General features: G+C 47.2%; 1 protein-coding gene across 3 annotated transcripts in view; it reads left to right on the forward strand.

The window, feature by feature from the left end:
- INPP5B (inositol polyphosphate-5-phosphatase B) overlaps positions 1 to 26,309 on the forward strand; it is a 783,203-nt gene that overhangs the window by 718,425 nt on the left and 38,469 nt on the right. For all 3 annotated transcript variants that reach the window (XM_086956440.1, XM_086956441.1, XM_086956442.1), the window contains one exon: positions 11,478 to 11,605. In XM_086956440.1, coding sequence (XP_086812566.1) covers positions 11,478 to 11,605 — 128 coding nt within the window. The remainder of the gene's footprint in view (positions 1 to 11,477; positions 11,606 to 26,309) is intronic.

Here is a 26,309-nt window from a genome sequence, read left to right on the forward strand (position 1 = left end):
CCGCTCTCAATACAGCCTAACCAAATGGTTTAAGAGAGCAAGTGTCTCTCGCTTATTTAATGCATTTGTATGTGGATAAGGCGTGTAGCCTGCTAAGACTGGCTAGGTTGCCCCTTCATTACTGAGAGGGCCCAGTCCGACATTTAAAGTGTATATGGGAGAGCGTCTTGGAAACAATTTTGATGTTCCTAGTGAGTTAATGGTATTTCTATATATTTATATGGTCTATATGCAGCTGGAACTGCAGGAAAATTAATCCAGGAATAAAAAAAGTAACATTTATATACTTTGTGTGCCGTAACCACGAAGGTATCCTCTCCGCCGCCATTGGTGAGCCCATATCTAGCAAAATGAGCGGTTTCTGCTTCTCTGCAATCAATAGGCATGACCACTGGTTGTGCCATATTTAATGAACTCAAAGAAAGGAAAACACTATAAGGGCCTATCCTTTTAAAAAGATCAAACGTAATCAACCTACAGACATAAATAGGTGCTCCCTATTAAGATGAGAAGGATATCACCACAGACGTCTCCATAAAAAGGTAGTATGGGGGCCTTGGACACACACCAGTAAACTACTAAGCAGACCCATTAAATAGGTACCACACCTAGCACTTTGGTGGTGCTATCTTTTAAGGTTCCTACAAATTTAATAGGCCTGTATTTAGATAAACAATACTTCATAATATAGAGACTGAGGATCTGATTTACATTTCAGCGGATCGGTTACTCTGTCACAACGGGGACGGATATCCCGTCTGCCGAAATATAGATCCCATTATATCCTATGTGATTGATATTTTGGCGTACGGGATATCCGTCCTAGTTGTTACGGAGAAACCGATCTGCAGAAATATAAATCAGGTCTGAGTTTTCTAAGATAATCAGTAAATGTTGGTTTGGCTAGCTCACAGTACCCCAGCTACACTCCAAACCTTACAGAGTTTATAGATGTTGGTGGTAACCTCAAACATGACTCTGCTTATCAAGGCATTAGTGGTAACAGATCTAACCTTTTCGATTGCCATGCCGAAGGTGTCACAAAGAAAAGATATGATAATGCATTTTCAAACATTTATTGAAAAACTCAAATCTTTGTAAATAAAACCTGGACTGCGATTATTAGAAATATGAAACACATTGTTGTAAGCATTATTAAAATGGTGAAAAAAACAAAATTTCAACCATGTTATTTGTTCCTAATATTACTAAGTTTACTCCTATCTATCACCAATACCTCTATGCTAATGAGAGCATGTCTGGAGTACCTGTTTGCCAGGCCTGTTGGAATGATCTAACCCCATACATTGGTATGATGTCTCAGGAAGCCTGCCTCCGTGCATTAACGAATGCACCAGTGTGAGTGTGCAGGCCTGCACACTACTGCTTGCGCCGCTATCTTCCTACTCAGGATGAAGGTCTGGCCTGCAGAGCTGCATCCCAGTTACAGCTCAGAGTGTCTTCCATGATTACTCTGGTGTGAAGTGCCTCTCACTGAATTCAGCATGGACGCTGTTAAAAAAACATACTGGCCTTATCAGATTTTGGCAGTGGCACTGAACAACATCCTTCATTAGTCTGAAGCAGAAGAGTCGTCTTCTACATGTACAAAAATAAAATCAGGTCATCGTGTTCTAATAAGTGTAACCCTGTAACTAACTCTGTAGACTACCGGGCAACAATGTCTTCCATGAATAAATGTGTGTGGGGCACATTCTCGTGTTAGTGAAAATATGCTCCAACCACCATTAGAAAAAGATGCTAAGTTGAAAAAGGAAAGCCAAAATGGTGACTAAATATAATCTCTACAGCACCATGCAGCCACCTTCCGAAATATTCATTCAGCCTAATGTATTTTGAAGATAAGGAGCACGTTTGAGCAACTTTACAATGTCATAGGACCTTTCGAAGTGCTAGCACTCACCCTACAATACTGAGGGGCTTCAGCTTGTTAAGTTTTTGATACAGCAAAAGGCAGCATAGGAAGAGTGACACCTCAAATCCTAGTGAGGCTTTCACCATTGATCTAAGAGATTCCAATAAAGGTAAAGTTTCTAGCCAACAGTACACATTTTAGAAGTCCTCTTTGCACTGCACACCCTGGACTTGCACTTAAGAAGCTAAGCCTAGCCCTAACAACAGAAAACTATTGACTACCTTATTCGTCAAGAGTACAGACAGTAAAAATCTCTTGCACCATAACAGTTTTCCAAACAACGGAAAAATCTACTTTTTTTCTCAGATTATTGTCTCTTTAAACAATGAATATCAACAGCAAGCTGAATTGACGTGTCAATTGTTTTAAACTGGGGCTCATCAAGATCACATTATTCAGTCCGCCTAAGAGATGGCATCATGACCAATTGGTGATGCTACTAGAGGCAGTAAATACCTAAGCAATTAACTGGACATACAAAGACCTATAACACACTCATCTATATCTATACTACTATTATAAAGAGAGAACTTGCACCTTTTGGCCAGGTAAACTCGGGAACCACAGCGCCAATCTACACACCTATACATCTATGAAAATGTCAGGGTGTGTAGATGGACATAAGCTATATATTTTTTTTTTAAAAAGTAAATTAAAAAAATTACGTTTGTAAACAAAGTAGTCCCCTGAAAGTAGCGCCGACCGGGACCTAGCGCTGGCCGCTACGCGTCGTGCGTGATGACAAAGGAGGAGGGCGGTGCAGTGACGAGCGGCTGTGCAGTGGGGAGCGGCGGCACAGGTAAGGAAAGGGAAAGTGAGACTGTGTGATGCAAATGTCGGAGCGCGAGTGAGTCGGGGCGGGAGGGGGGCGCGGGTGAGTCGGGGCGGGAGGGGGGCGCGAGTGAGTCGGGGCGGGAGGGGGCGCGAGTGAGTAGGGGCGGGAGGGAGTCGGTGCGGGAGGGGGTCGGGGCGGGAGCGGGTGTACTGCCCCCAGCCCCTTTCTGCCGCAGGCAACGCTGGGGTGGGCTGCTAGTTGATATATGAAAAGACTCAGTGTACGACACATTTGTATTCAAATGTTCATTTTATTCTTATAAATTCATAGTAAAAACAATCTAATCCAGGATATTAAGACATACTATATTTAACAACATATTAGAAAGTTATAAAATACATTTATACAAACAAATACAAATAAATTCAATATGCAAAATTCAAACATACAACACAATAACATATAGACATATTCATTTTTGCTTATTGGAACAAAGTGGCTAAATGGTGGACAAGTACTTATTTTTGTCTACATGTGTTATATTAGAATTTGGCACTTGTAGTGTTGTGCTTAATTTACACAGAAAATTGTTTTAATCAGTTAAGGTTCTAGTAATATCATGTGTTATGTTCATCATAGGCGCTGCTGACTCAGTGCACAATTTTTTATGTATTTATGTCATATATATGTGTTCATCTCTGTTTGTTCAGGTTGCTGTGGCTGTCCTTAGGAAAGCGTTCAAACGCCGAAACGCGCATAGACAAAAATAAGAACTTGTCCACCATCTAGCCACTTTGTTCCAATAATCAAAAATGAATCTATGTCTATATGTTATTGTGTTGTATGTTTTCAATTTTGTATATTGAATTTCTTCATATTTGTTTGTATAAATGTATTTTATAATTTGTTAATATGTCGTTAAATATAGTATGTCTTAATATCCTGGATCGGATTGTTTTTATTATGAATTTATAAGAATAAAATGTAAATTTTAATATAAATGTGTAGTACACTGAGTCTTTTCATATATCAATGAGTGTGTTATAGGTCTTTGTATGCCCAGTTAATTGCCTAGGTATTTACTACCTCTAGTTGTATTTTCCCTGCCCTAGGACTTATTGTGCTTTGCAGGGGGTCCCTTTGTATGTTAATCAATTGGTGATTCTATGCAGCATTGGGAAAGAAGCAATTTTTGCCCTTGACGTGCAGCACCAGCCAAAAGAAAAAAAAAGAGTGATGCTATGGCCAATACTAGTGGCTGCGTAATTTCGAAGGTGCACACATGCGTAATGACGTTTGCATTTAAATTCAACATTACACATGGATGTTCCTATGAAATGCAAAAAGAATGCATATGCCATTTATTTACTGATCCTGTATAGATCTGTAAATGTAAAAAAATTAAATAGGAGTAGTGTAAAAGCGTTTTTTGGAAGTAGGAAAGGCCGGCCGCAATTTGCTGCAGCACCCTCCCAAACATTTTTTTAAATGACATTAAGATGAAAAGAAAACGGATCAGTGAGGGTACAGAGAAGACAGTCGGGGCAATGTTAAATGCATACAACTGGGAATGGGAGGTGGAAACCCCAAAAAATAAAGGTGAGTGAGGAGGAGGTGTAAAGAAGCACATGACTGAGAGAGCAACATGGTGGGTGGGAGAGAAGCACACTAGAGAGAGAGCAACACTTTGTGGGAGAAGCAAATAAGTAGTTTGAGTTTAAATGGGAACCTCAATTTTAAGGAGCCCCTACTTTTTTCTCCTTTGTCCATTCAGGTCTGCATGATCTGTTATTACTAAATAAAGCAAACCGTTATCTAAAATGCATTTTGGTTATTATGGATCTTCTGACACACATGTAAACAATAAAACAATTGAAAGTATATTTATGAAGACCCTAGTCCACACTTGATTTGCCGAATGAGAATTCTGTATCCAAAGGCTTGACTCTTAAGGATTTGGACGAAAATGCAATAGTTTACATATCTGGCACATTCTGTATATTTCTTTAGATGCCTAGGCACACAGTTTATTAAAATTCTGATGCACTTAATTGGAAATGCAGCAATATATTTTTTGCCTCTGACAGTTGATACACTTGTGGAATTAAAGTATTTCATTTTCTTAACAAATGTAATTTCTTCTATTCCTTGTTTATGCTGGGCCACATATGGCCGCAATACCCGCCACCCCCTCTCAACACACTCCCCAAGGATGGGAAACCGGAAACAGTTCTGAACTTTTTGGAAGACGGGAGGGAGTGACCCTCCCGGCCGTATTTATTAAAATATGAAACAAAATTAAACATTAAAATAACAGTTTCATATTATGTACAATTTCATTACCACATTGCGATGTTTTGGCTAACCTTAACATATTCTCTAATACAAAGGTTCTCCTAGCCGAACTAACATCCTACAAAACATTAACTTGAAATTTTGAAATTGTACATCCTAACGTTTAAGGGCCAACGGCAAGGTCGTAACCGGTGTCAAGATCCCTAAACCCGAAATATCTATCCCCCTCACTTGTGAGGGGCGACCGCACAGAGGTGTACCTCAAGTGCAACTACCAATTTCCCTTGACTTGACGGGGGCCCCAATAAACTCGACGCCACTTAAAGGTCGTTCGAGGACTCGTGTGAGGTATCTAGAAGGTAGCGTAGACCCCCTCCCACACCCCACACAACTTACCACATCTGCCGTCGCAGATATCCTGGCCCCGGGAAATTCCCCAGGAGGGGGCTGTAGCCCCTCCTACCCAGGAAGGGGCCTTGACCGCCTTTCCTTTCGGCGTCCCATCCTTAGAAGGGACCGCCTACCCGTTGAGGGGCCAATGGCCACCTCCCTCGAGCGCTCCCATCCGTAATGGGTGACGCCCACTCATAGGGATCTACCAATTAGTGCTCACCGATCATGACCTTACCGCCACAGGCCGGATAGTTGACCGGCTATCCGGACCCCCCACACTCCTACCTAAAGGTCATGTCTTAAAGTCCCCAGCCAAGCTATCAGGTCTCCTATGAGTAACTCGTTCCCCACCCGGGACAAATGAACACCATCACCCAAATACATACTGTCCCCTTTAATACAACCATGCGGAATAGAATGCAGTGTACTTGAACGGAACAATCGACTCACTTTATTATTAATCTTCCTTACTGAATGATTCAGAGCAGAAACTGAAAGAGCCCCCCGCCACACTTTTCGCGGTATCATATGGGACCATGCGATTGTGCACCCTGGAACTCTTCTCGCTAACCAACTTACAGTGGAAAGCATTGCCTCAAGAAGTAGTCGTCTACCAGTGGACACCAAATCGTTGCCCCCAAGATGTACTATGACTATAGCCGGCGGTGACCTCGTCCGCCCTAACAAATCCTCAAAAAATGATTGAAACTGGTCAATACAGAGCCCGCCCTTTCCGTAGAAGGACACACTGTACCCGTATTCCCCAGCCACGTGAATCATGTCACCTGCTTTGAATACGTCCGCGGCCCGCCTCACGTATGAGTGGCCCACGACCCACACCTCCTTTTTCACAGCCGGTGATGTCTGACCGCTGACCCGGTGTTGGGTCGACTGCACAGTACGCCCCGCCTCGTAGGCTTGCACAACTGAAAACCAAAGAAAAACAAGAAGCGTGAGTACATCATTACAGCTTCACAACATGTGCAACCGCACATACCTTTTATAACAGTTCGAGGACCAACGCCCCACACGTTTAACCTGTTCGACATTCAGACCCCTGGCTGTAGCCTCTGTAGCAGCCCCTATCCGAAAGGAATGGGTCCCAAACTCGCCGGGGTTCAAGCCCGCAGCGGAGATTGACATCGCAAGCACCCGCTGAAACTGAAACCTCGTCAGTGGGGTGGTGTCAGCGTGTCGCAACAATGTCCCCCCCCATGATGTCACCCTTTGCGCTAAATATTCCTCTACGCAACTTACCGGGCACATGGAGGACCCGGGGATCCTTTGTATGATTATGCAGTCCCCCATCGCACCCTGGTCGGTCTTGGACCTGACAAACGAGATGGACATTGTCTCCCCTCTGACCTGAACGTGCTCTCGGCACAGTCCCCCCGTCACATCCCGCTTGTTCCTCGCCACTAGTTCGCTTACCCGCATAGCCCCATGGAATGCCAGCGCAAAAGCGGCTCGGAATAACACTGTTTCATACTGGGATGAATACGTTGAAGGGAGTACAGATAATAACAGGGCCAGCCTATCCAGACCTATCAGGCGCCTTTCATCTACTCTGCGACCCTCAAGGCGTTGCCACCCACGTAGCGCTTTTTGTACAACGAAAGACGCTGTCGGGTCCTGGATCCCATAAGCCCTAGCCATAAAGGAAATGGCTGCCCGATGCCTCTGGGCAGTAGCCACAGATTTGCCTGCCTGATGTAAAGACAGCAGGAAATTTACTACCCACTCCTCCTGGCCCCAAAGCTCCCCTCCAGCAGTCCCCAAAAAGGCCAAATAGGAACGGAACGCCCCTTCATATGCCTTCCTTGTCCTGGGTGCTAAACTCTCTCCCACGAGGTTTCGTAGTTCGGGGCACCGAGAGACCAGAGAGCTTCGGGAAAGGGTGCCGCCACCGGGTCCGCTGTGGGCAGAAAACCCCAGAAGGCCTGCATACGGAAACGAGAAAGAGCATCAGCCGCTTGGTTCATCACTCCCGGCACATGTCTTGCCTTAAATAGGACATTCAATTGCATACACAACAAGACAATTTCTTTCAGCAGCCTCAAGATCCATTTGCATCGTGCCGCCTGGCTATTGATACACTCAACCACGGTCATGTTATCAGACCAGAATACCACAGAGTGATCTCTAAACCCCTCAGGCCAAGTTTTCAGGGCCACCAGAATGGGGAACAGTTCAAGAAAAGCAATGTTACTCGTCAACCCATCAGCATGCCACCACGACGGCCATTTTTGAGCCGACCACTGTGTGCCAAAGATGGCACCAAACCCAATGCTCCCTGCCGAATCTGTCCACAGCCCCAGCTCCTCGGAGGACACCGCCGGTTTGTTCCAGACAACTCGACCATTGAAATCCGCCAGAAATGCCAACCAAATGCGCATGTCCTGGCGAACCTCGGCCGAGAGCCTCGTGCGATGGTGACCCTCCTTCATGCCGACCATGGCCTGAGCGATCGAGCGGGAAAAGGGGCGGGCCATCGGTATTACTCTCAGGGCAAAATTCAGCTGACCCACCAATTGCTGTAATTGCTGCAGCTTAACCTTAGACTGACTAATACACGTCTCCAGGGATGCCCTGAACCTAAGCACTTTTTCTCTTGGCAAACGAAAACAACCCTCCTCCGAGTCGAGCTCGATCCCCAGAAACTCGAGGCAAGTCGAAGGACCCACCGTCTTACCGGGTGCCAATGGCACACCAAAATGGTTCATTAAGACACAAAATGCATTCAAAGCCTGACCACATTCCGGGTCCCCGGCTGCCCCTAGAAACAAAAAATCATCGAGATAATGCATAACCTGATGAAACCCCGTCTTCCTTGTGAAGACCCATTGCAGGAAACAACTGAACTGCTCGAAATAGGAACAAGATATAGAGCACCCCATTGGCATACATCTATCCATGTAATAGTGTCCCTGAAACGTGAAACCAAGAAGACGCTGATCGTCTGGATGTACCGGGAGCAACCGGAACGCTGACTCGATATCAGATTTCGCCATCAGCGCACCGGGCCCTAGGCGATTCAAAATGGCTACGGCCTCATCGAAAGATGCATACCGTACTGAACACACTGCCGGGTCTATCGCATCGTTTACGGAAAGACCACGTGGGGCTGATAAATTATGTATCAGCCGAAACTCACCCGGGTCCTTCTTGGGGACCACCCCTAAGGGGGAACAAACAAAGTTAGCAACCGGTGGCACATTAAACGGACCGGCGACTCGACCTCGAGCCACCTCTTTCCCAATTTTCTCCTGTACCACGGTCGTGTGCTGCAAGACTGATATTTGGTTTTTACATTTCGCTAAACCCTGAAACTCCCCCACTGGGATGCGGAAACCATATGAAAACCCGTTCCGCAACACCCCAGCGGAAGCGTGGTCCGGGTATTCGCTGAGCCAAGGAATCATTGCCATGGTATCAATCGGAGTAGGTAAAGGCGCCCCTCGGACTATTTCAGACCTGTTTGGCGCCTCCTCTACCCCCGTTATCACCCGTTTTGGCTCTGCACATGGACTCAGGATGGGACGCTTGCCCACACCCGCTACATTCGTGCCTAAATTTGCATGACCCCTGGGACCTCGTACATTTACCCCTGTTAAAATTCCAACAACTCCCTTTTTTACCTGTGGTGCCGTTCGGCCTGGACTGGTATTCGTTACTCGTACCTGAACGAAAGGAGGTCCCAGAATATTGGCGGGCGGACTCCCCCACACTACTCCCTACTAATGGCAAATTCAACATACCAGTATCCGCCATTTTTGACCATGACACAGAATCGTAACAATCCCAAGTTAAGTTTTTATCATGCTCCTTCGCTTTTCTGAAAATATTATCGTAACAGAACCACTGATTGCCCCCATGTGACACGGAATACCCCATGATCCGCGACTGATAAATCGGCAATTCAGACAGCAATTCAGGCCTACGTTCACCCAAGATGGATGTAAAAATCCCCCACGCCTTGCCCCAATTGCCAATGTTCTCATTTACCTTGAAGGCAGCCATCTTTGCGCGCCAAACACTCGGATGCATGAGCTCCTTTTGGCTCTTAACATATTCCATTTCATAATGATCGGTAAGCAACGAGAAGATGTTTACATACTCATCAGCCCATATCTTCTCCTTAATGGCTAGAGGGACATGTTGACCCAACTTTTCCCTTCTTGACGGGGCAGACTCATCCCTCGCAATCGGCAATGGCCGCTTACCTGAACCGGAAGCTGTATCTGTGGCTGAGCCTAACCCAGGTGGCTTTCCTCCTGCCGCGGCCGGCGTGATGACTGGCGATGCTGCCTTAGCCGCCTCCCTTGTTTCACGCAGTTGCCTCATCAAAACCCGTGCGCCGTTAGCCGTGGCGCCCTCGTCATTTGTACCCAACCACGCTGCTAATTGTGCTGCCAGCTCGGGCGGCATATCCTCCCCGGACACGGGGGTGACCACCACGGGAATCGGATTCCCCCCCGCCGGCACCGGAGTTGGCTCTACGAGTGGGGTACAGGGAACCGGGATGTCCCCTCCAGCTGCTCCCCTTCTGGGCCTCTTGCCTTTTCCTCCCGGAGCTGCTCCAGCCAACGGACGTTTCGGTCCCTCTTCCCCATCTTTCTCCGCCATTCGCTTCTTTAGGTCGGTCACCTCTTTCATAAGAACACGCAGCATCTGGTCGGTAGTCATTCGCTTTCCAACTTTCTTAGGCATTCCCCAACAGAGTATCTGTAAGACAAACAAGAAAGATTACCACATTCAAAAATGGCTCTTCGTTCCGTCTCGAGCTCACGTGCAGCGAGGGGGTGCAGCTTCAGAGCACAGGAACAAGAGGATGCGTTCTTGGCTTGTTGCTCCTTTTATCCGTCTTCAGGGAGGGCGTAAACCCGCCCCTGCCTGCCTTTTGGGCGTGGCCAGCCACGTCAGTGTCTAGGCCAGCCCACTCGAGGGCGGGAAACAGCGCGCCCCGGCTACGCCGCTTCGGGCATACCAGCCGAGGCTCGCCTCCCGCCCAAAAATGGCTTCCCGGGGGGCTCGTGGTACTCGGCCATACGTTCGGGGGGACCGAATGGTCGCCCCTTTCCATTTTTTCACTTTTCACTGGGTGGTCAGCATGATGCTGTGATCGACGAAAACATAGGAGCCCAACACTCTTGATTTTGTTGTTGTTGTTGTAGAATATTTCAACCAAAAATAGATTTGTAAACAGATGTATGATAACGTTTGTCATTTTATTTGTCTATATTCACATTTAAATACGTGTTTCACCCTGGATTGCAAGATGCCCCTGAGTTTTTTCAATGCAAGAAGATTAAGGGGTGTATATAATATCTATAAGTCATGTCTGTTAACTGGGATACATAAATGAGACTTTGTTCTGCTTGACCTGTATTTTCAACTGATCACTAGAATATTTCCTTACTGACCAGGGAAGTTTCTCAATCACTGTGTGCTTTCTGTGCACCATAGGCATCTGTTTCTTTGTTCAGTCCTAGTCAGACTATTTGTTGTTCGCAATGTCTAAATAGGTTTTGACACGAGATACTTTGGAGTTATCATACCAAAGAAAACCAGAAGACAGCCATAAAATATGAGTTGGCTCTTGGTGTGGTGCATCACATTAGATCCAAGCTATCCAATATCTTTTAAAACTATTTTCAATTCTGTCTATTTAGTTGGCACCCATAAGAATTTACGACTTGCCATCCCATGGGATAGGTTTCTTCTGTGGTGGGGAAAACAAAGGTTTTCAGATATTCAAATTGTGATCATTGCGCTATTGCTGCAGCTTGGTGTTGTTTTGAAAAACTACAGTCAACAGGTTCCTATATCATAAGTCTATTATATTTATGAACAAAACATGCATTCTGATGCTAGAATTATGGCATTTCTTGACAAAGGGCTTCACATTTTTACAAGTGTCTTCTACTCATAGCATGGAAACTTCTGTAAATGAAATGCAAGTGATTAGAAGGCTATGTGTGTGTAATTTTCATGCAAACTATTTAAAGTGATTAACCTTACTCATGTTTATTAACTTTTTATATTCCAATGCAGTTTCCTTAATTTAACTGTACTCAGCTGGCAGCAGTCATTCCATCGCTGAAGCATTGTTGCTGTTCTTGGAAGCACTTCCAGAGCCTGTCATCTGCTATGAGTTTTATAACAAATGCATGGAGAGTGCAGGGAATAGTCTAATGAGTAAAGAGGTAATTCACATGTTTTCTAGGAGTCCAAAATAAGGTTTACATTAATTTTATTGTGTAATTACAGTTTCACCATGATGAATCGTCGCCCACCGTTTATCTATAATAGACTTAATCTTTTACTGATTAATTATTAATTATTTGCCTGGCCCTTTAATAGACTAATGATCAGGGTCTAATCCCCCGATCACTGGAGCAAGCAATGTGCGCCAAGACCTTCATTTGAAGGCTGAGGCGTGTATTATTGTGTCAGTACTATTTTAGCAGTATCTGCCAATTATCCCTAGCTGGGACTCACTAAAATCCGTGGCAGTTGCTGGGCAGAAGTAGTAAACTCAATAGTGTATTGTAAGTACAGCAACTCAACACAATCTGTTTGTCTTGTCTCCTGTAAAACAAGGTATCCTCCCTCATACAGGGTTAATTGCTTGTTGGGTAACAGGAAAGAAAAGTAACCTCTATTTGGCGGCTGATATGTTTTTCAATTCCAGTTCAATAGTATGGGGATGAATCTTTGAACGCCCAAAGAAACATTTGGAACAAGCCTGATTTAATGGAAATGAGAAAGGAGGTTGTTCTATACTTTCTGTTACTGCGTAGCAATTGCATAAAATGATATTCAGGACTTTTCATGTCACTTCTTTTCTTTTGGGCTTCACAATACAAACACTGTAGCTCACTTCTCTGCAGGTTCCTCGTTTGTAAAATCTCTATGTCCAACAGAATGAGACTTAAGCCACATTCCATTTGCTTCCAGACATGATTATGCTAGGACTGTGGCCCAGTTGTGCTACCTCTATAAAGGGGTAATTATGCTGCAGCCACACCTTGCTTGCTCCGTCAATTTGTCCTTAAACTAAAAACAACAAGTGTTTGGATTCAAATACAGCAGCTGGAGAATGTTGTGTCTAGGGGTCCATATCTTACAGAAAGAGTTGGCACAACTTCTATGCTAATACCGCTAAAGCCCAAGTTCGGGAGATAAGTCAACCTTTCTGAATAGGAGTGCAAGTAGACCCCAGGATGGAAGGAAATGTTACAAGAGGCAGATCATCTTTGCCACTTTAGAAAAGATGGCACCCAGGGCTGGCTTTAGGGCAGTGCGCTCGATGCGCCGCACTGGGAGCGGACCTGGGGAGGGGATACTGACCTCAGAGGGGGCGCTATGTTTAGCAATAACTTACGATTTAAAACCACCTTCTGCAGAGTTTTATGTGCACCCAGCTTTCGCGTAGCAATACAAATGTCAAGATAACTCTTAATATTCGCAAAAGACAGCATTTTGATTGTTCCCAAAGTGACTGTGATTATATGTTCCCTCTATGATGTATCATTGTTATTAATCTCAACCTGGTAATGTACTTGTACATGCATTCAGCCTTTTAATGACTGATGAGAAGGTTTAATATAAAGATGTATTTTTTTTAAAAAGATAACGCTTAATGTTCCTGATAGAGAGATTAAAGTTTTGTGTAGTGGCAGTTTTGACTTGCCATAAAGTACCATAGAGGGTTAATATGCCTGCTGCAAAGAACGCATACTGTGCAGATTATAGATCTGTATTTATTGTGGATAGCTGAGCGGATTACTGCTTTTGTCACAGAGATTCTTTTGTTACCACAGTTCATAAGATACAACCTTACTATAGAACAGTGACTGTTACGAGCGGTCATCAAGGAGCTGCATTCAAACTACACACAGTCTTTCATTATCTTTCCTAATTTTTCCCAAAAAATATTATCGCCCGGGCATCACCAGAGCTAAAGTCCTCCCTGGTGACCTCTCAGGAACTTTTTCTGTTGCCTCTCCTCAAGAGAAGAAAGAAATACTGTCTTGCCCTGCTCCTTGAGCCAGTGCTGCAATTTGGACCACACCAAATCCCAAAAAAGGTAAAATTATTGAAGGTCTACAACGGCAAGCTCAATGTTTTTAATCTTGGAGTGCAAATGCAAATGCAGCTGCAGATCCAATACTAGGATCCTTGAGCCTCTTCTGGTGTCCCATCCTTTAAACTTGATTGTATTAATTTGCAAACTGAACCACTGGCAATGATTACGTTATTAGTGCAAAAAACTCAACCTCTTTATGTCCACCAGGTCTGCAGTCCGTCAAAGTGGATACAAAGCTTTTGCGTGATATACACCTTTGTGACCAACTTTGCCCCTCCTTCATTGGCTCCATTTTCCAGTATTGAATCTTTCATAGATTTTACATGCTTGAATCTTCCCCGTCGTCATGGTGAGAGTCCCGCTGTATTTAACACAAGCACTAATAATCTGAAAGAGACTATCTTAAAGAGAAATAGTTATAGATTCCTTACTTGTAGAATTACCCCCAGGCGTCAGACTGGATCCGTAGAATTTTTCGTCAGCAGTAACGCTGCACATCAAATGGTGGCATTGGTCGGCTTTGTGTTCGTTGTTGGTGTTGTGGTCCCTGGGATGACGTCTCTGTAACTACTCAGACGCCGACCTTGCGCGCTGACGTCCTTTCTTTCTTTTTCCACACCAGCCAGCGCAGATCCGGAGAGAGCCGTACCGCCAGTCACTTTTTGACTGACTTTTTGCCGACTTTTGTCGACACTGTTTTGAGTCTTCGACTCCTGGTGCACGTCAGGGATGCCCGGTTTCAAGGCTTGCGGTTCCTACCGAAAACTGATGGCAGTGACTAATCCACACTGTGGTGCCTGGAACGCAACCGCAATCCCAAGTTGTGTTCCGACTGCCGGACCATGAAGCCGAAGTCTTTTCGGGAGTGGTACCGAAAGCTTCTTGGGGCCTGGCAGTTGCCTCGCACCGTTTGAGGTCCCGGTCGCGTGGGAGGTCGAGGAACTGGTCGCTGAGCCACCACCACCCATCTTCGAAGTCTTCGCAATCCTCAGGTAAGTGAAAGCACAAGAAGAAGTGGAAGAAGCATTGTCGCTCTTCGACTTCTCCCCGCTCGTCGGCCGACGTGACGAGGGATGCGGCTGGTGCCCCTTTCGCGGCTCCGCATACGGAGCCCGAAGGGTCGGCTCCGAGTTTCCTCCCCTTTCCGGGACTCGGAGCGACCCCTGCCCAGCTTCGAAAGTTTTTACAAAGCGATGCAAGCCATCTTTGGGCAGACACACTCCGCTGACGTTCCTTAGGGCCCCGCGGACTCGGCTGGGGAGCCGGTGGCTTTGGCTCAGCACCGCAGGGTCCCCTTGGATCCAGGCCTCGATCCAGATCGGCGCTAGTCGACCTCCTAATACCTCCACCAGCACCAATTCAACTGGCACCACGTCCCTGTTCTACCCAGGTTCTTTCAGGACAGGCAACAGTGGAAGCGGAAGAGGACTGGGAGTGAAGACCCTTTACCTGACCCGGACTGGCGAGAAGAGTTGGGGGATGCCAGTGATCTGGATACTTTCTCCAGACCATGGCATGTTGTCTCCTCCTACTGCGGTTACGGAGGAGGGAGCTTCTTACGCAGTGGTATTGTGTAGGGCAGCCGAGGCTCTCAACCTCGAACTTCCTATGGTGGCAGTCAGGATTAACCTCCTGACAGATGTGCTTCAACCGGCAGCGAGCTCTTTGGAGCCCCTGCTGCCGTGTAATGAAGCCCTAACTGACATCCTTTTGGGCACCTGGTCCAGGCCCAACACAGGGGCTCCTGTGAATAGGATGATTGCCCGACGCCACCGCCCGGCTCCCGGCGACCCCACTTTCCTCTCCCAACACCCTTCCCCTGAGAGCTTGGAGGTCCAAGCCTTTATGTCCAAAGGCGCATTCCCTACCGCTCCACCTGATAGGGAATCCAAAAAGCTGGACCATATTGGGAAGAAGATGTTTTCTCCTCCAGCTTGGGACTGCGGTCGGTAAACACTGCATGTTACACCCACAGTGATGCAGCTGCTGCCCCAGTGCCCGGAGGAGGCCCGGGCCTTACTGTCCTGTCCAGTTGAAGAGGGAAGAGATGCAGCCAAGTTTATCATTCAATGTGGATTGGACACCGCCGACTCGCTAGGCAGGGCGATTTCAACGTCGGTAGCTCTTCGACGATACGCGTGGCTGAGGTCGACTGGTTTTTAAGGAGATGTCCAAGCCACCCTAATGGACATGGCCTTTGATGGCCGTTGCTTGTTCGGTTACAAAGCAGACAATGCACTAGAGTCCTGGGCCTTTCCACCACCCGCCCTGCGCAGTCTGCCTTTCACCCCTTTCGTGGCTACGGAAGGGGTGCCCCACCATGTTCCACCCAGGGCTACAGGCCTGCGCAAGCTGTTTAGCCCCTGCGCAGCCTGGGACGTGGGACCCACCGCCGTGGGTCTAGGGGGCCAGCGAGTGGGCTAGTCCACTACCCCCCCGCGCAGCAGCCTCCAAGCCCTCCTAGTCTGACCTTTCATGACCACCAATCGCCAGTGAGCGGCAGGATTCTCCATTACCTCCCTCACTGGCGCACCATCATGTTGGGCTCTCTTGGTCAAGGAAGTCATAGATGGCGTCCCTGTGCCAGAAGTAGGTTGTGGTTGCTATTCCCACTACTATCTGGTGCCCAAAAAGGACAAAGGCCTGCGTCCAATCTTAGATCTCCGGAATTTCAACCGCTTTCTCTGGAAGAAGAAGTTGAAAATGTTGGCGTTAGCTCGGGTCCTGTCTGCCCTCCACCCTGGAGACTGGATGGTAGCGTTGGACTTACCTGTGGTTCACGGTGGGCCACAAGCACTTTCTGTTTACCGTGCGCCCCTCGGGTGTTCACAATGCTGATGGCGGTGATTGCAGCTCCTCTGCTCAGATCAGGGGTTCCAGTCTTCCCCATCTCGACGACTGGCTGTTGAAGGCGAACTTGGCACAGGACACTGACCTCTTACTTGCACTTTAAAATTTGAAACCAATGTTTTTACATATTTTATCACTGCTCATTACTGCCTTGCATTGAAGCTGCTTGCTGGTGCTGTTCACTTCCTGGTTACCCGTGGTGCCATTGAGAGCTGCCATCTTTGGCAGTTCGCTCTCTAGCGTTTCTGGCACACAGGGAAATTTAAATGTGTGGTGCGTGGACGCAAGCGCCTTAGGGGTTCTTTGCCGCTCCGCTATTGTTGAACTCATGCTTGGTAAATTACTAGTTTGCACAGACCACTGACCTCTTACTTGCACTTTTAAATTTTACAGTGATGTTTTTACATATTTTATCACTGCTAATTACTGCCTTGCATTGAAGCTGCTTGCTGGTGCTGTTCACTTCCTGGTTACCCGTGGTGCCATCAAGAGCCGCCATATGTGGCAGTTCGCCCTCTAGCTTTTCTGGCACATGGGGATATTTAAATGTGCACTCTTCCGACGTGCCACTGGTCGCGCAAAAGGCACGCCTAAGGTAAGCCTGTCTGGGCCCATCAGCGTCCCGGAAGCTGCCAGCGCCAGCCATGCTGCCCGCAAGCCTCTAGGAGCAGACGGAATTACACTGGGGCTGCCCTACGGGCACTCGATCTTGCTTCTTGCCGCCATTTTGGTAACTGGGATGTGTCTGAGGTGACAAAAGATGCTTGTCCATCCTGCGGGTTTGAGCTGTGCTTGGGGCTTGCGACCTTGGATAAAACTTGTACTCCCCCCTGGTCAGCCGATTAGGGCGCCCCCTATTCTGGCAGCCATTATTAATGCTCGCTCCCTTAGGAAACATCATTCTGATGTTTTCGACCTTCTAGTGGACAGCTCTCTAGATCTGCTGTTCTAGACTGTAACCTGGTTCGACTCTACTTCAGATCCTATTATTACTCTTGCCACACCTGTGGGCTATAAGATCTCTAGAGCTGATCGCCCGGAGGGGAGAGGGGGAGGTGTGGCTATCCTTTATAAGAACAAGTGGGACCTTCGTAGGGAGATGTCTCTTCGTGGGGAGGGTGTAAGGCTCTTGACTTCAGCATCCGCTTTTCAGCACACTTTACCCTGGGAGGTTCTTTGATTTATAGGCCCCCTGGCCTGGTGGGATCTTTTCTTCAGGCCTGGGAAGATGCTGTAATTCCAAGGGCAGTGAGATTCTCTCACTATATGATCCTGGGAGATCTTAATATCCATCTTGATCAAGCGTTTTTCAAGGACGAGCGACCTGTTGGACATCTTACACTTGGCTCAACTTGATCAGCAGGTCAGCCTTCCCACACATCTGGCCGGCCATATACTTTACCCTATTTGCACCAACTTCCCTATTCTATTAAGGATCCTTGTCCGGTCTCATGGTCGGATCATTTTATAACCTACTTTTCGTGGAAAGTGTCTCATGCTGAGACTTTAACGTTCTTATACTGCAAACCAGCCTTTGGTAAAATTGACCCACTCAAATTCAATAGGCCTTGGAAATTTCCAGGCCTATTCTGGCAGGGGAGCTTGGGCCCAAGTCATTCTTGTGGCTCCGGATTGGGCACAAAGATACTGGTATCCCGAGCTACTCAACATGGCGATTGATCCCCCGATCCGACTGTCTCTTCGGGAGGATCTTCTGTCACAGCAGAAGGGGATGGTCCTCCACCCGAACCTGCCCAGACTCCACTTCTATGTATGGTGATTAAGCGGCGACAGTTGACAGCTTTCGATCTTCCTCCCGAAGTCTGTGATGACATTCTGGCAGCCAGGCGTCCCTCCACTAAAACAGTATACGCCTGCTGGTGGAAAAAGTTTGTGGCATGGTGCACAGCTAAAGCTGTTGATCCCCATTCTGCCCCTCTTTCCGAGGTCCTTCTGTTCCTTCTTTCTTTAGCCCAGCAGTGCTCTGCTCTGGGCACTATCAAAGGTTATCTTTCGGCCATTCCTGCCTTTCTACGGCTTCCAGATCAGCCTTCTGGGCACTATCAAAGGTTATCTTTCGGCCATCCCTGCCTTTCTACGGCTTCCAGATCAGCCGTCTCTTTTTAAGTCCCCGGGTGTTAACCTTTTTCTGAAAGGCATTACGCACACATTTCCTCCTGTGCTGTTCATCATGCCTTAATTGGACTTAAACCTTGTCTTGATATATCTGAAGTGCGTTCCCTTCGAGCCCTGACATAACTGTACTTTGCATCTTTTTACTCTCAAGACGGCTTTCCTGGTAGCGATCACCTCTGATAGCTACCAGTGAGCTCCAGGCTCTCTCTTCCAAACCTCCTTTCCTTTCTGTTTATCCGGACATGGTGGTTTTAAGGACCCGTCCTTCTTTCTTACCAAAGGTTGTCACGCCCTTCCACATCTGGCAGACCATCACTTTGCCCACCTTCTTTCCGCCTCTGCATCCTTTAAAAGAGAGGCTCCACTGTCTGGACCCAAAACGTGTTCTCTCGTTCTAGCTGAAGCACACACAACAGCTCCGGGTGAATGACCAGCTCTTTGTTGGCTTCATGGACGCCAAAAAAGGTCGGGCCGTGCACAAACGGACCATCTCTCGGTGGGTCGTTCTCTGCATCAAAGCCTGTTACTCATTGGCTAAGAAGGAACCTCCTGTGGGGCTGTGAGCCCATTCTACCAGGGCAACAGCAGCCACTACTGCCTTGGGACGCGGCATTCCCTTGCAGGACATTTGTCAGGCAGCTACATGGGCCTCGTTGCACACGTTTACCAAGCATTACTGCCTTGACAGTCAAGTCCGGAGAGACTGCTTCTTTGGTCGTTCTGTTCTCCGTGACTTTCTGGTGTACTCTTGTTTGAAGACCCACCACCAGGGTTGGTATTGCTGGGGTATCTATTCTAAGGTAAGGAATCTATCACTAACGTGTCTCTTTCAGATGCACAAGTTACTACTTGTGTAACGATATATCTGTAAGAGACATTAGTAAGTGATAGATTCCTTACCGCCCCACCGATCCTCCCCGGTCTGCGCCCTTATTTTCTAGGGTTTAGGTCATCCCCTTTCAGGGTCCTAGTTTCATGGTACCAGTGGTCAGTTTCTTGCATGGCTCTGCGTTTCTAGCGCGGAAAGTTGTGTACAGAACAGACATCAGCGCGCATGGGTGGTGCCTAAGTAGTCTGCGTGATGTCATCTCGGTGCATACGACGCCAGCGACGGACGCGGAGCCACATGACGCCACCTACTGACGCGCAGAGGTACTGCTAGTGTAAAAACTTTCCGCTACCATCCAGTCTCCAGTCTGACGCCTGGGGATATTCTAAGGTAAGGAATCTATCACTAACTAATGTCTCTTACAGATATATTGTTACACAAGTAGTAACGTGTGCTGTTATGTAGCCCGTATTGATTCGGCCACAAACAACTCTAAAGAGATGTTTGCTATCGTTTAGAGCTTTACATCCCCTCTGGCCCAAGCTAGTGTGTCTTTATCTTCAGCACCATGGTGTAACACTCTTTCCTGGTTCTTTGTGGAAAACATCCAGACTATGCAGGCGGCTTTTCCATCCTGTGACAACAGTACTGGGGCATTTTCGGTGTCTCAATCTGTTGATCCTGCCCATTCTTTGCATGTATTTAGGCCAGTCGACCTACTTGATTCTCATAGAATTCTTAAGGGTCTAAAGTCTGGTTCACCCTCGGACCCCTGTCCTGCCCTGCCCAACAGTAGCAGAGAGCGCGAACATAGAAGTGAATAGTGTTATCAACATGTCTCTTCAGGAAGCTGTTGTACCACTGTAAGCAGGCTAAGATCTTGCCACTTTTAAAAAAGCCGTCATTGGATCCCCTTAGGCCAGGTAATTACTGGCCTATCCCCCTCCTACCTGCTCTGGCTAAGGTGTGTGAGAAGGTAGTAAACAATCATCCTACGGAATTTGTGGACAGGGAGGGCCTTCTGCAACCAGCCCAATCAGGGTTTCCTGCTGCTCACAGCACAGAATCAGTCTTGGTTTAGGTGTTGAAAGCCATCGTGAGTGCTTGGATGTTGGCGGGAGAGCAGCATTACTTTTGCTTGACCTCTCTACGGCGTTCGACACGGTCCCGCATTCACTTCTCCTTGCGCAACTTGCCGGAATTGGTGTCAGGTGCTGTTTGGGCCTGGCTTAGGTCCTTCCTTGAGGAGCGGGTCCAGCAGTTTTGGCTTCCACCGTCCTCCTCCTTTTCTCAGTCAGTGACAGCTGGAGTCCCCCAGGGGTCTTCCTTTAGCCCCCTTCTTTTTAATACTTATGTCACACCTCTGATATATCTGGCGGAGGGGTTGTAAATGGAAACTTGTATAGCGCACTACTCACCGGCAAGGGTCTCACGGCGCTTGTAAGAATACCGCTGTGAAACCCATCCTGGCTTTCCCTGTGAGGCGTCCACTCCTGGGCACCCCCAAGATGGAGGCCAGGCATCCTTAGCGTTGTGGGGGCCGTTGTGGAGATTAAGCAAGCTATTGCCCAGAGTTGCAGAGTGGGACTCCATGATTGGAATAGGCACCGAGGCGAGAATTATCAGGTCCGTGGAATTTTTTAGCCCAAGACCCGCCGAGGCGGGGAATTGAACCCTGGTCCCAGGCTAGACCTCTGCGTCAGGGTCTGCCGCTCTAATCATTGAGCCACACTTCTCCACTTGGGGGCCAAGGTGATGGCCTATGCTGATGACACCCAGCAGCTTTTTACCTGGGATAAAAATGTGGACTCTGTTCTACCGGTCTAACACTGTCTATCTTCTATCTTTAAATGGTTGGCGGATGCACAGCTCAAGTGCACTGAAGAAAAGTCAGAGATTCTTTTATTTGGGGAAATTTCCTTCTAACTACCTAGAACAGCTCTGGCCACCTGAGTTCCCTTTTCTCACCTCCACAGGGAAACCTGTTAAAAATCTGGGGGTGTGGTTTGATGAGAGTCTCTCCTTTTCGACACACATTAAGAAGTTGGCTGGTTGTTGTTTTGGCCTTCTCAAAACCCTTACAAAATGTTTTCCTCTTCTAGCCCAGGCGGCGAGGGAAAAGGTTACTTGTGCACTGATTCTGTCACGGCTGGACTATGCCAATGCCCTCTATGCTGTATTCCGGGCTACCTATTGAAAAAGCTCCAGGTGGTTCCAAATATGGCAGCCAGCCATCTGTTGGGCATTTCGGCTAGGAACAGTGTTCACCATCAGTTGCGATCACTTCACTGGCTTCCCGTGATGGATATAGTTACATTTAAATAATTGGATCAGGCCCATCGTGCTCTTCATGGTTGTGGGCCTCTTTATTTTCAGAAACGTTTTTCCTTTTATGTTCCTTCGCGACCTCTGCAGTCTATGTCCCTTCCTCTTTGCTCAGGTTACTTGCTTTAAGTATCAGAGGTTAAGGGGCACCTCTTTTGTTTTGAAGGCTGCTGTTGCTTAGAATGCCCTTCCTCTTGCCCTGCATAATATTCAGGATCCAGTGGCTTTTAAGAGGAAACTGAAAACACATTTCTTTGCTTAAAGTTCATTTTCCATTCACCTCTGGGCACGTGTTGGTATCTGTGCATGTTACAAATTAATGTAACATAACATAACTTGCCCCAGGAAGTCATTTCCCACCTCCAGACTATGACGGACCTCCTGCACTCACGGGGGTTCACTATGAACGTGCCAAAGTCACACCTGACTCCCGCTCAGAAGCTTCTGTTTATCGGAGTGGTTCTGGAAACAACCCACTTTCGGGTTTATCCTCACGAGCAGCGATTCCGTGATATTCGGGCTAGGATTCTGATCTTTCAGTTTTATCCCAGGTTTCAGTCAGAAGGACACTGAGTCTGCTGGACCTCTTGGCCTCTTGCATCCTGCTGGTAGATCATGCCAGGTGGCATATGTGGGCTCTGCTGTGGACCCTGAAGTTCCAGTGGGCACAGCATGAGGGGAATCTGTCTCATTGTGTTCAGATCTCGGAGAGCACTGCACGTCAATTGCAGGGGCGGCTAACGAACCAGTATTGGGTCAATGGGAGATCACTCTCCCTTCCCCAACCGGAGTACACGGCGGTGACAGATGCATCACTTCTAGAGTGGGGCGGCCACATGAGAGAGGCGGAGATCAGAGGCCCCTGGTCTCCGGCCGTCTCCCGGCTCCACATCAACCTTCTGGAGCTTCGGGCAGTTTGTCTTGCACTGAAAGCATTCCTTGCCTCTGTCTTGGGAAAAGTGGTGCAGGTGTTCATGGACAACACCACCGCCATGTGGTATTGCAACTAACGGGGCAGGGTGGTGTCGCCCTATGTCAAGAGGCTCTCCGTCTCTGGGCATGGCTGAAACATTAGGGCATATCCCTGGTGGTTCAACACCTGGGGGGTTCACTGAACGCCAGGGCAGACTAACTCAGCCACAGGTGCATGATGAATCACAAATGGCTTCATCACTCTGAGGTGGCGCAAGGTCTCTTTCCGCAGTGGGGAGAGCCTTGGCTAGATCTATTCGCCACCAAAGAGAATGCGCAATGTCAGCAATTCTGCGTGTTGGAATTTCCAAGGCGGCACTCGCTAGGCACCGCTTTTCTTCGCTAGAAGAGTTGCTGTCTTCTATACGCCTTTCCGCCTATACCACTTCTGCCCAGACTGCTGAAGAAGATCAAGCGCGACCGATCCCAAGTCATCCTTGTGGCTCCGGATTGGGCACAAAGAGTCTGGTATCCCGAGCTGTAACACATGGCCATCGATCCTCTGATCAAACTGCCTCTTCGAGAGGATCTTCTGTCGCAGTAGCAGGGGACGGTTCTGCACCCGAACCTGTCCAGTCTCCACCTCTTAGCGAGGAGATTGAGCGGCAACAGTTGACAGCCTTTTATCTTCCTCCCAAAGTCTGTGATGTTATCTTGGCAACCAGGCATCCATCCTCCGGTATAAGCCTGCAGATGGAACAAATTTGTGGCATGGTACACAGGACAGACTGTGGATCCCCTTTCTGCCCCTCTTTCTGGGGATCTCTTGTTCCTTCTGTCTTTGGCCCAGCAGGGCTCTGCTCTGGGCACTCTGAAGGGCTATCTCTCAGCCATTTCAGCCTTTCATAGGCTTCCTGATCAGCCTTCTCTCTTCAAGTCCCCTGTTGTAAATCGCTTTCTTAAGGGCATTACTCATCTTTTTCCTACTGCTCCCTTCGTAATGCCTCAGTGGGGCTTGAACTTGGTTCTTACTTACTTTATGTGCGCTCCCTTCTAGCCGCTTCATAACTGTCCTCTCAGACTTCTTACTTTAACCCCTTCTACACTAATGACGAGCTGGGCTCGTCATGGCGTAGCCCGCTCGCACGCTGATGACGAGCCCAGCTCGTCACGTAACATGCAGTTTTAAAAAACTCAGCGGACGAGCGGAATTCCGCCCGCACGCATGCGGTTAAAGACTGCCTGTCTGGTTGCCATTTGTACAAAAAAGCGGTACCCCTAATATCGTCTCATATATCAGGGTCTACATAACATAGGTGAAAAAAATATATAGGAAACAGAATCAATGGTGGACTGAAATTAACCAAAAAGATCCTCAGTAGATATTTGTTTATTTTTAACTTTATTCATTTCTTAGTACGAAAATGTCATCCTCTTATTTTATCATAACTTTTATCAAAAAAGGCATTGGTTCCATAAGTATTAGACAATTCTATGCATTTTCAACATATCATACCTATAGTCATTAGATTGTCTAATTGATCCTCATTGTTTTTACAATGGGGTTAATTGATAACAATAAATAATGCCACCGTTCCCAGTAGGTCAACCAAGTGAATAATGTATTCAATCGTTTATGTACATGATATGCTTTTTAGAGTTATTTTTTCGTGCTAATTTCTGAGAAATGCATAGACATAAATAAGGACATTCATATATCTCATGGCTAGAAATGTAATCCAATGTAGTCCTACGCGCGTTTCGGCCTTCAGCCTTCATAAGGTAGCCATGTTAGATATGAGACCTGAAAAAATGAACAGTGATGTATCTTACAAGAGGAAAATGATATAATTTACAATTTCAGCATGACAGTCCTACTTAATTATTAAATACAGCCATTTCATATTTTTGAGTGCTATGTACTTTTTGTGGTGTGTCACAGGAAAGATTGGGGAAAATGCTCAGGAGGTTTCGATCTTCAAGACCTACACAGTGGACAACAGGTATACAGATAAGGGTCCATATATTATATACTCTTATATACACTATATACAATTCACAATGATCCTCTGGTATTAAATTGTCCTAACAGTGATGTTGTCTATCCCATATCAGGAAATAATTGTGAAATTACAAATGGGATTACTCTAAAGATTACGGTACACACACTATATACATTATGTACACAAGCGGAAAGAAGAGAAGAGATGAAAAGGGGGGTGGTGGGAAAGGAACATTTAACTTCTGTCTTGCAGCCCTCTGGCTCTCATGTTTGATAAGTTCATAATTCTGATATAGATAAGAGTAGTGGACCTTGATAAAAAGCTCTGGGTTAAAGGAATACCTTGGTAGAGAGTGGTGGGTCCGCTAGTATGACCGGTGGCTGCTAAATATAGCTGGCTTATTTTGGTCATCTTCAAAGAGGGCTCTTCTGAAATTGATTAAAGTAGAGACCCCCGCGAAACATTGGCGATGGGTGACAGTGTGAATTCTGGTCTATGCTAAGCGGCATCTGATCAGTTTAAAAGTGAAGCTTACCTGTATTAATACACATGTGGGGGCCTGTCTGGTTGCCATCACCTCGGTGAGTGAGCTACATGCTCTTTCTTCAAAACCTCCTTTTCTGGTTGTTCATCCAGACATGGTCGTCATCAGAACCAGACCTTCCTTTCTTCCCAAGGTGATTACTTCTTTCCACATTGGTCAAACCATCACTTTGCCCACCCTCTTTCCTCCCCCGCATCCTTGTAAGGAGGAAGAGAGGCTCCCTCATCTGGATCCAAAACGTGCGCTTTCATTTTATTTGGATTGCACCAAGCTATTCCAGGTGGGTAACCAGCTCTTTGTTGACTACGTGGGCGCCAAAAATGGCCGGGCTGTGCATAAATGGACCATCTCTTGGTAGGTTTTTTGTGCATTAGAGCATGCTACTCTTTGGCAAAGAAGGAGCCTCCAGTGGGATGGCAGCGACCGCTGCTTTGGGACAAGGAGTCCCCCTCAATGATATCTGTCAGGCAGCTAGGTGGGCATCTCTGCACACGTTCACAAAACACTACTGCCTGGACAGCCAAGTCTGGGAAGACTGCTTCTTTGACCAATCTGTTCTCCAGGACTTTCTGGTGTGAACTTGGTTTGCAGACCCACCTCCGGGGCTGGTATTGCTGGGGTATCTATTCTACAGGTAAGAAATCTGTAACTAATTGTCTCTTTCAGATGAACAAGTTACTTACCTTTGGTAACGCTATATCTGTAAGAGACCCACCCTGCAGCAGCCTCCAAACCCTCCTCGTCTGTCCTTTCAGGCCCATCAGCGGCCAGTGGGTGGCAGGATTCGCCATCACCGCCCCCACTGGCAATCCATCACGTCAGACTGGTGGGTTTTGCAGATAGTCCCTCCTCTTCTAGGCTACTCCCTCCCCTTCGAGACTACCCTTCTCTCTATGCCACCGTCTGTCGATCGCATGTCAGGGGATCATTTGGCGCTTATCCGCCAGAAATTTTCAGCTCTCTTGGGCAAGGGAGCTATAAAAAGGTCCCTTCTCTAGAAGTAGGTCATGGTTGCTAGTCCCGCTACTTTCTGGTGCCTAAGTAGGTCAAGGACCTGTGTCCTATCCTAGCCCTTAGGGTCCTCAACTGTTTCCTCTGGAAGGAGATGTTCAAAAGGCTAACCTTGGATCAGGTCCTATCAGCCCTCAACCCTGGAGACTGGATGGTGGCGTTGGACTTGCAGGACGCCTAATTTCACATCCCTGTCCTGCCAGCCCAC

The sequence above is a fragment of the Lissotriton vulgaris genome, chromosome 2_1 (genome assembly GCF_964263255.1).
Source record: "Lissotriton vulgaris chromosome 2_1, aLisVul1.2, whole genome shotgun sequence".
Lineage (NCBI taxonomy): Eukaryota > Metazoa > Chordata > Amphibia > Caudata > Salamandridae > Lissotriton > Lissotriton vulgaris.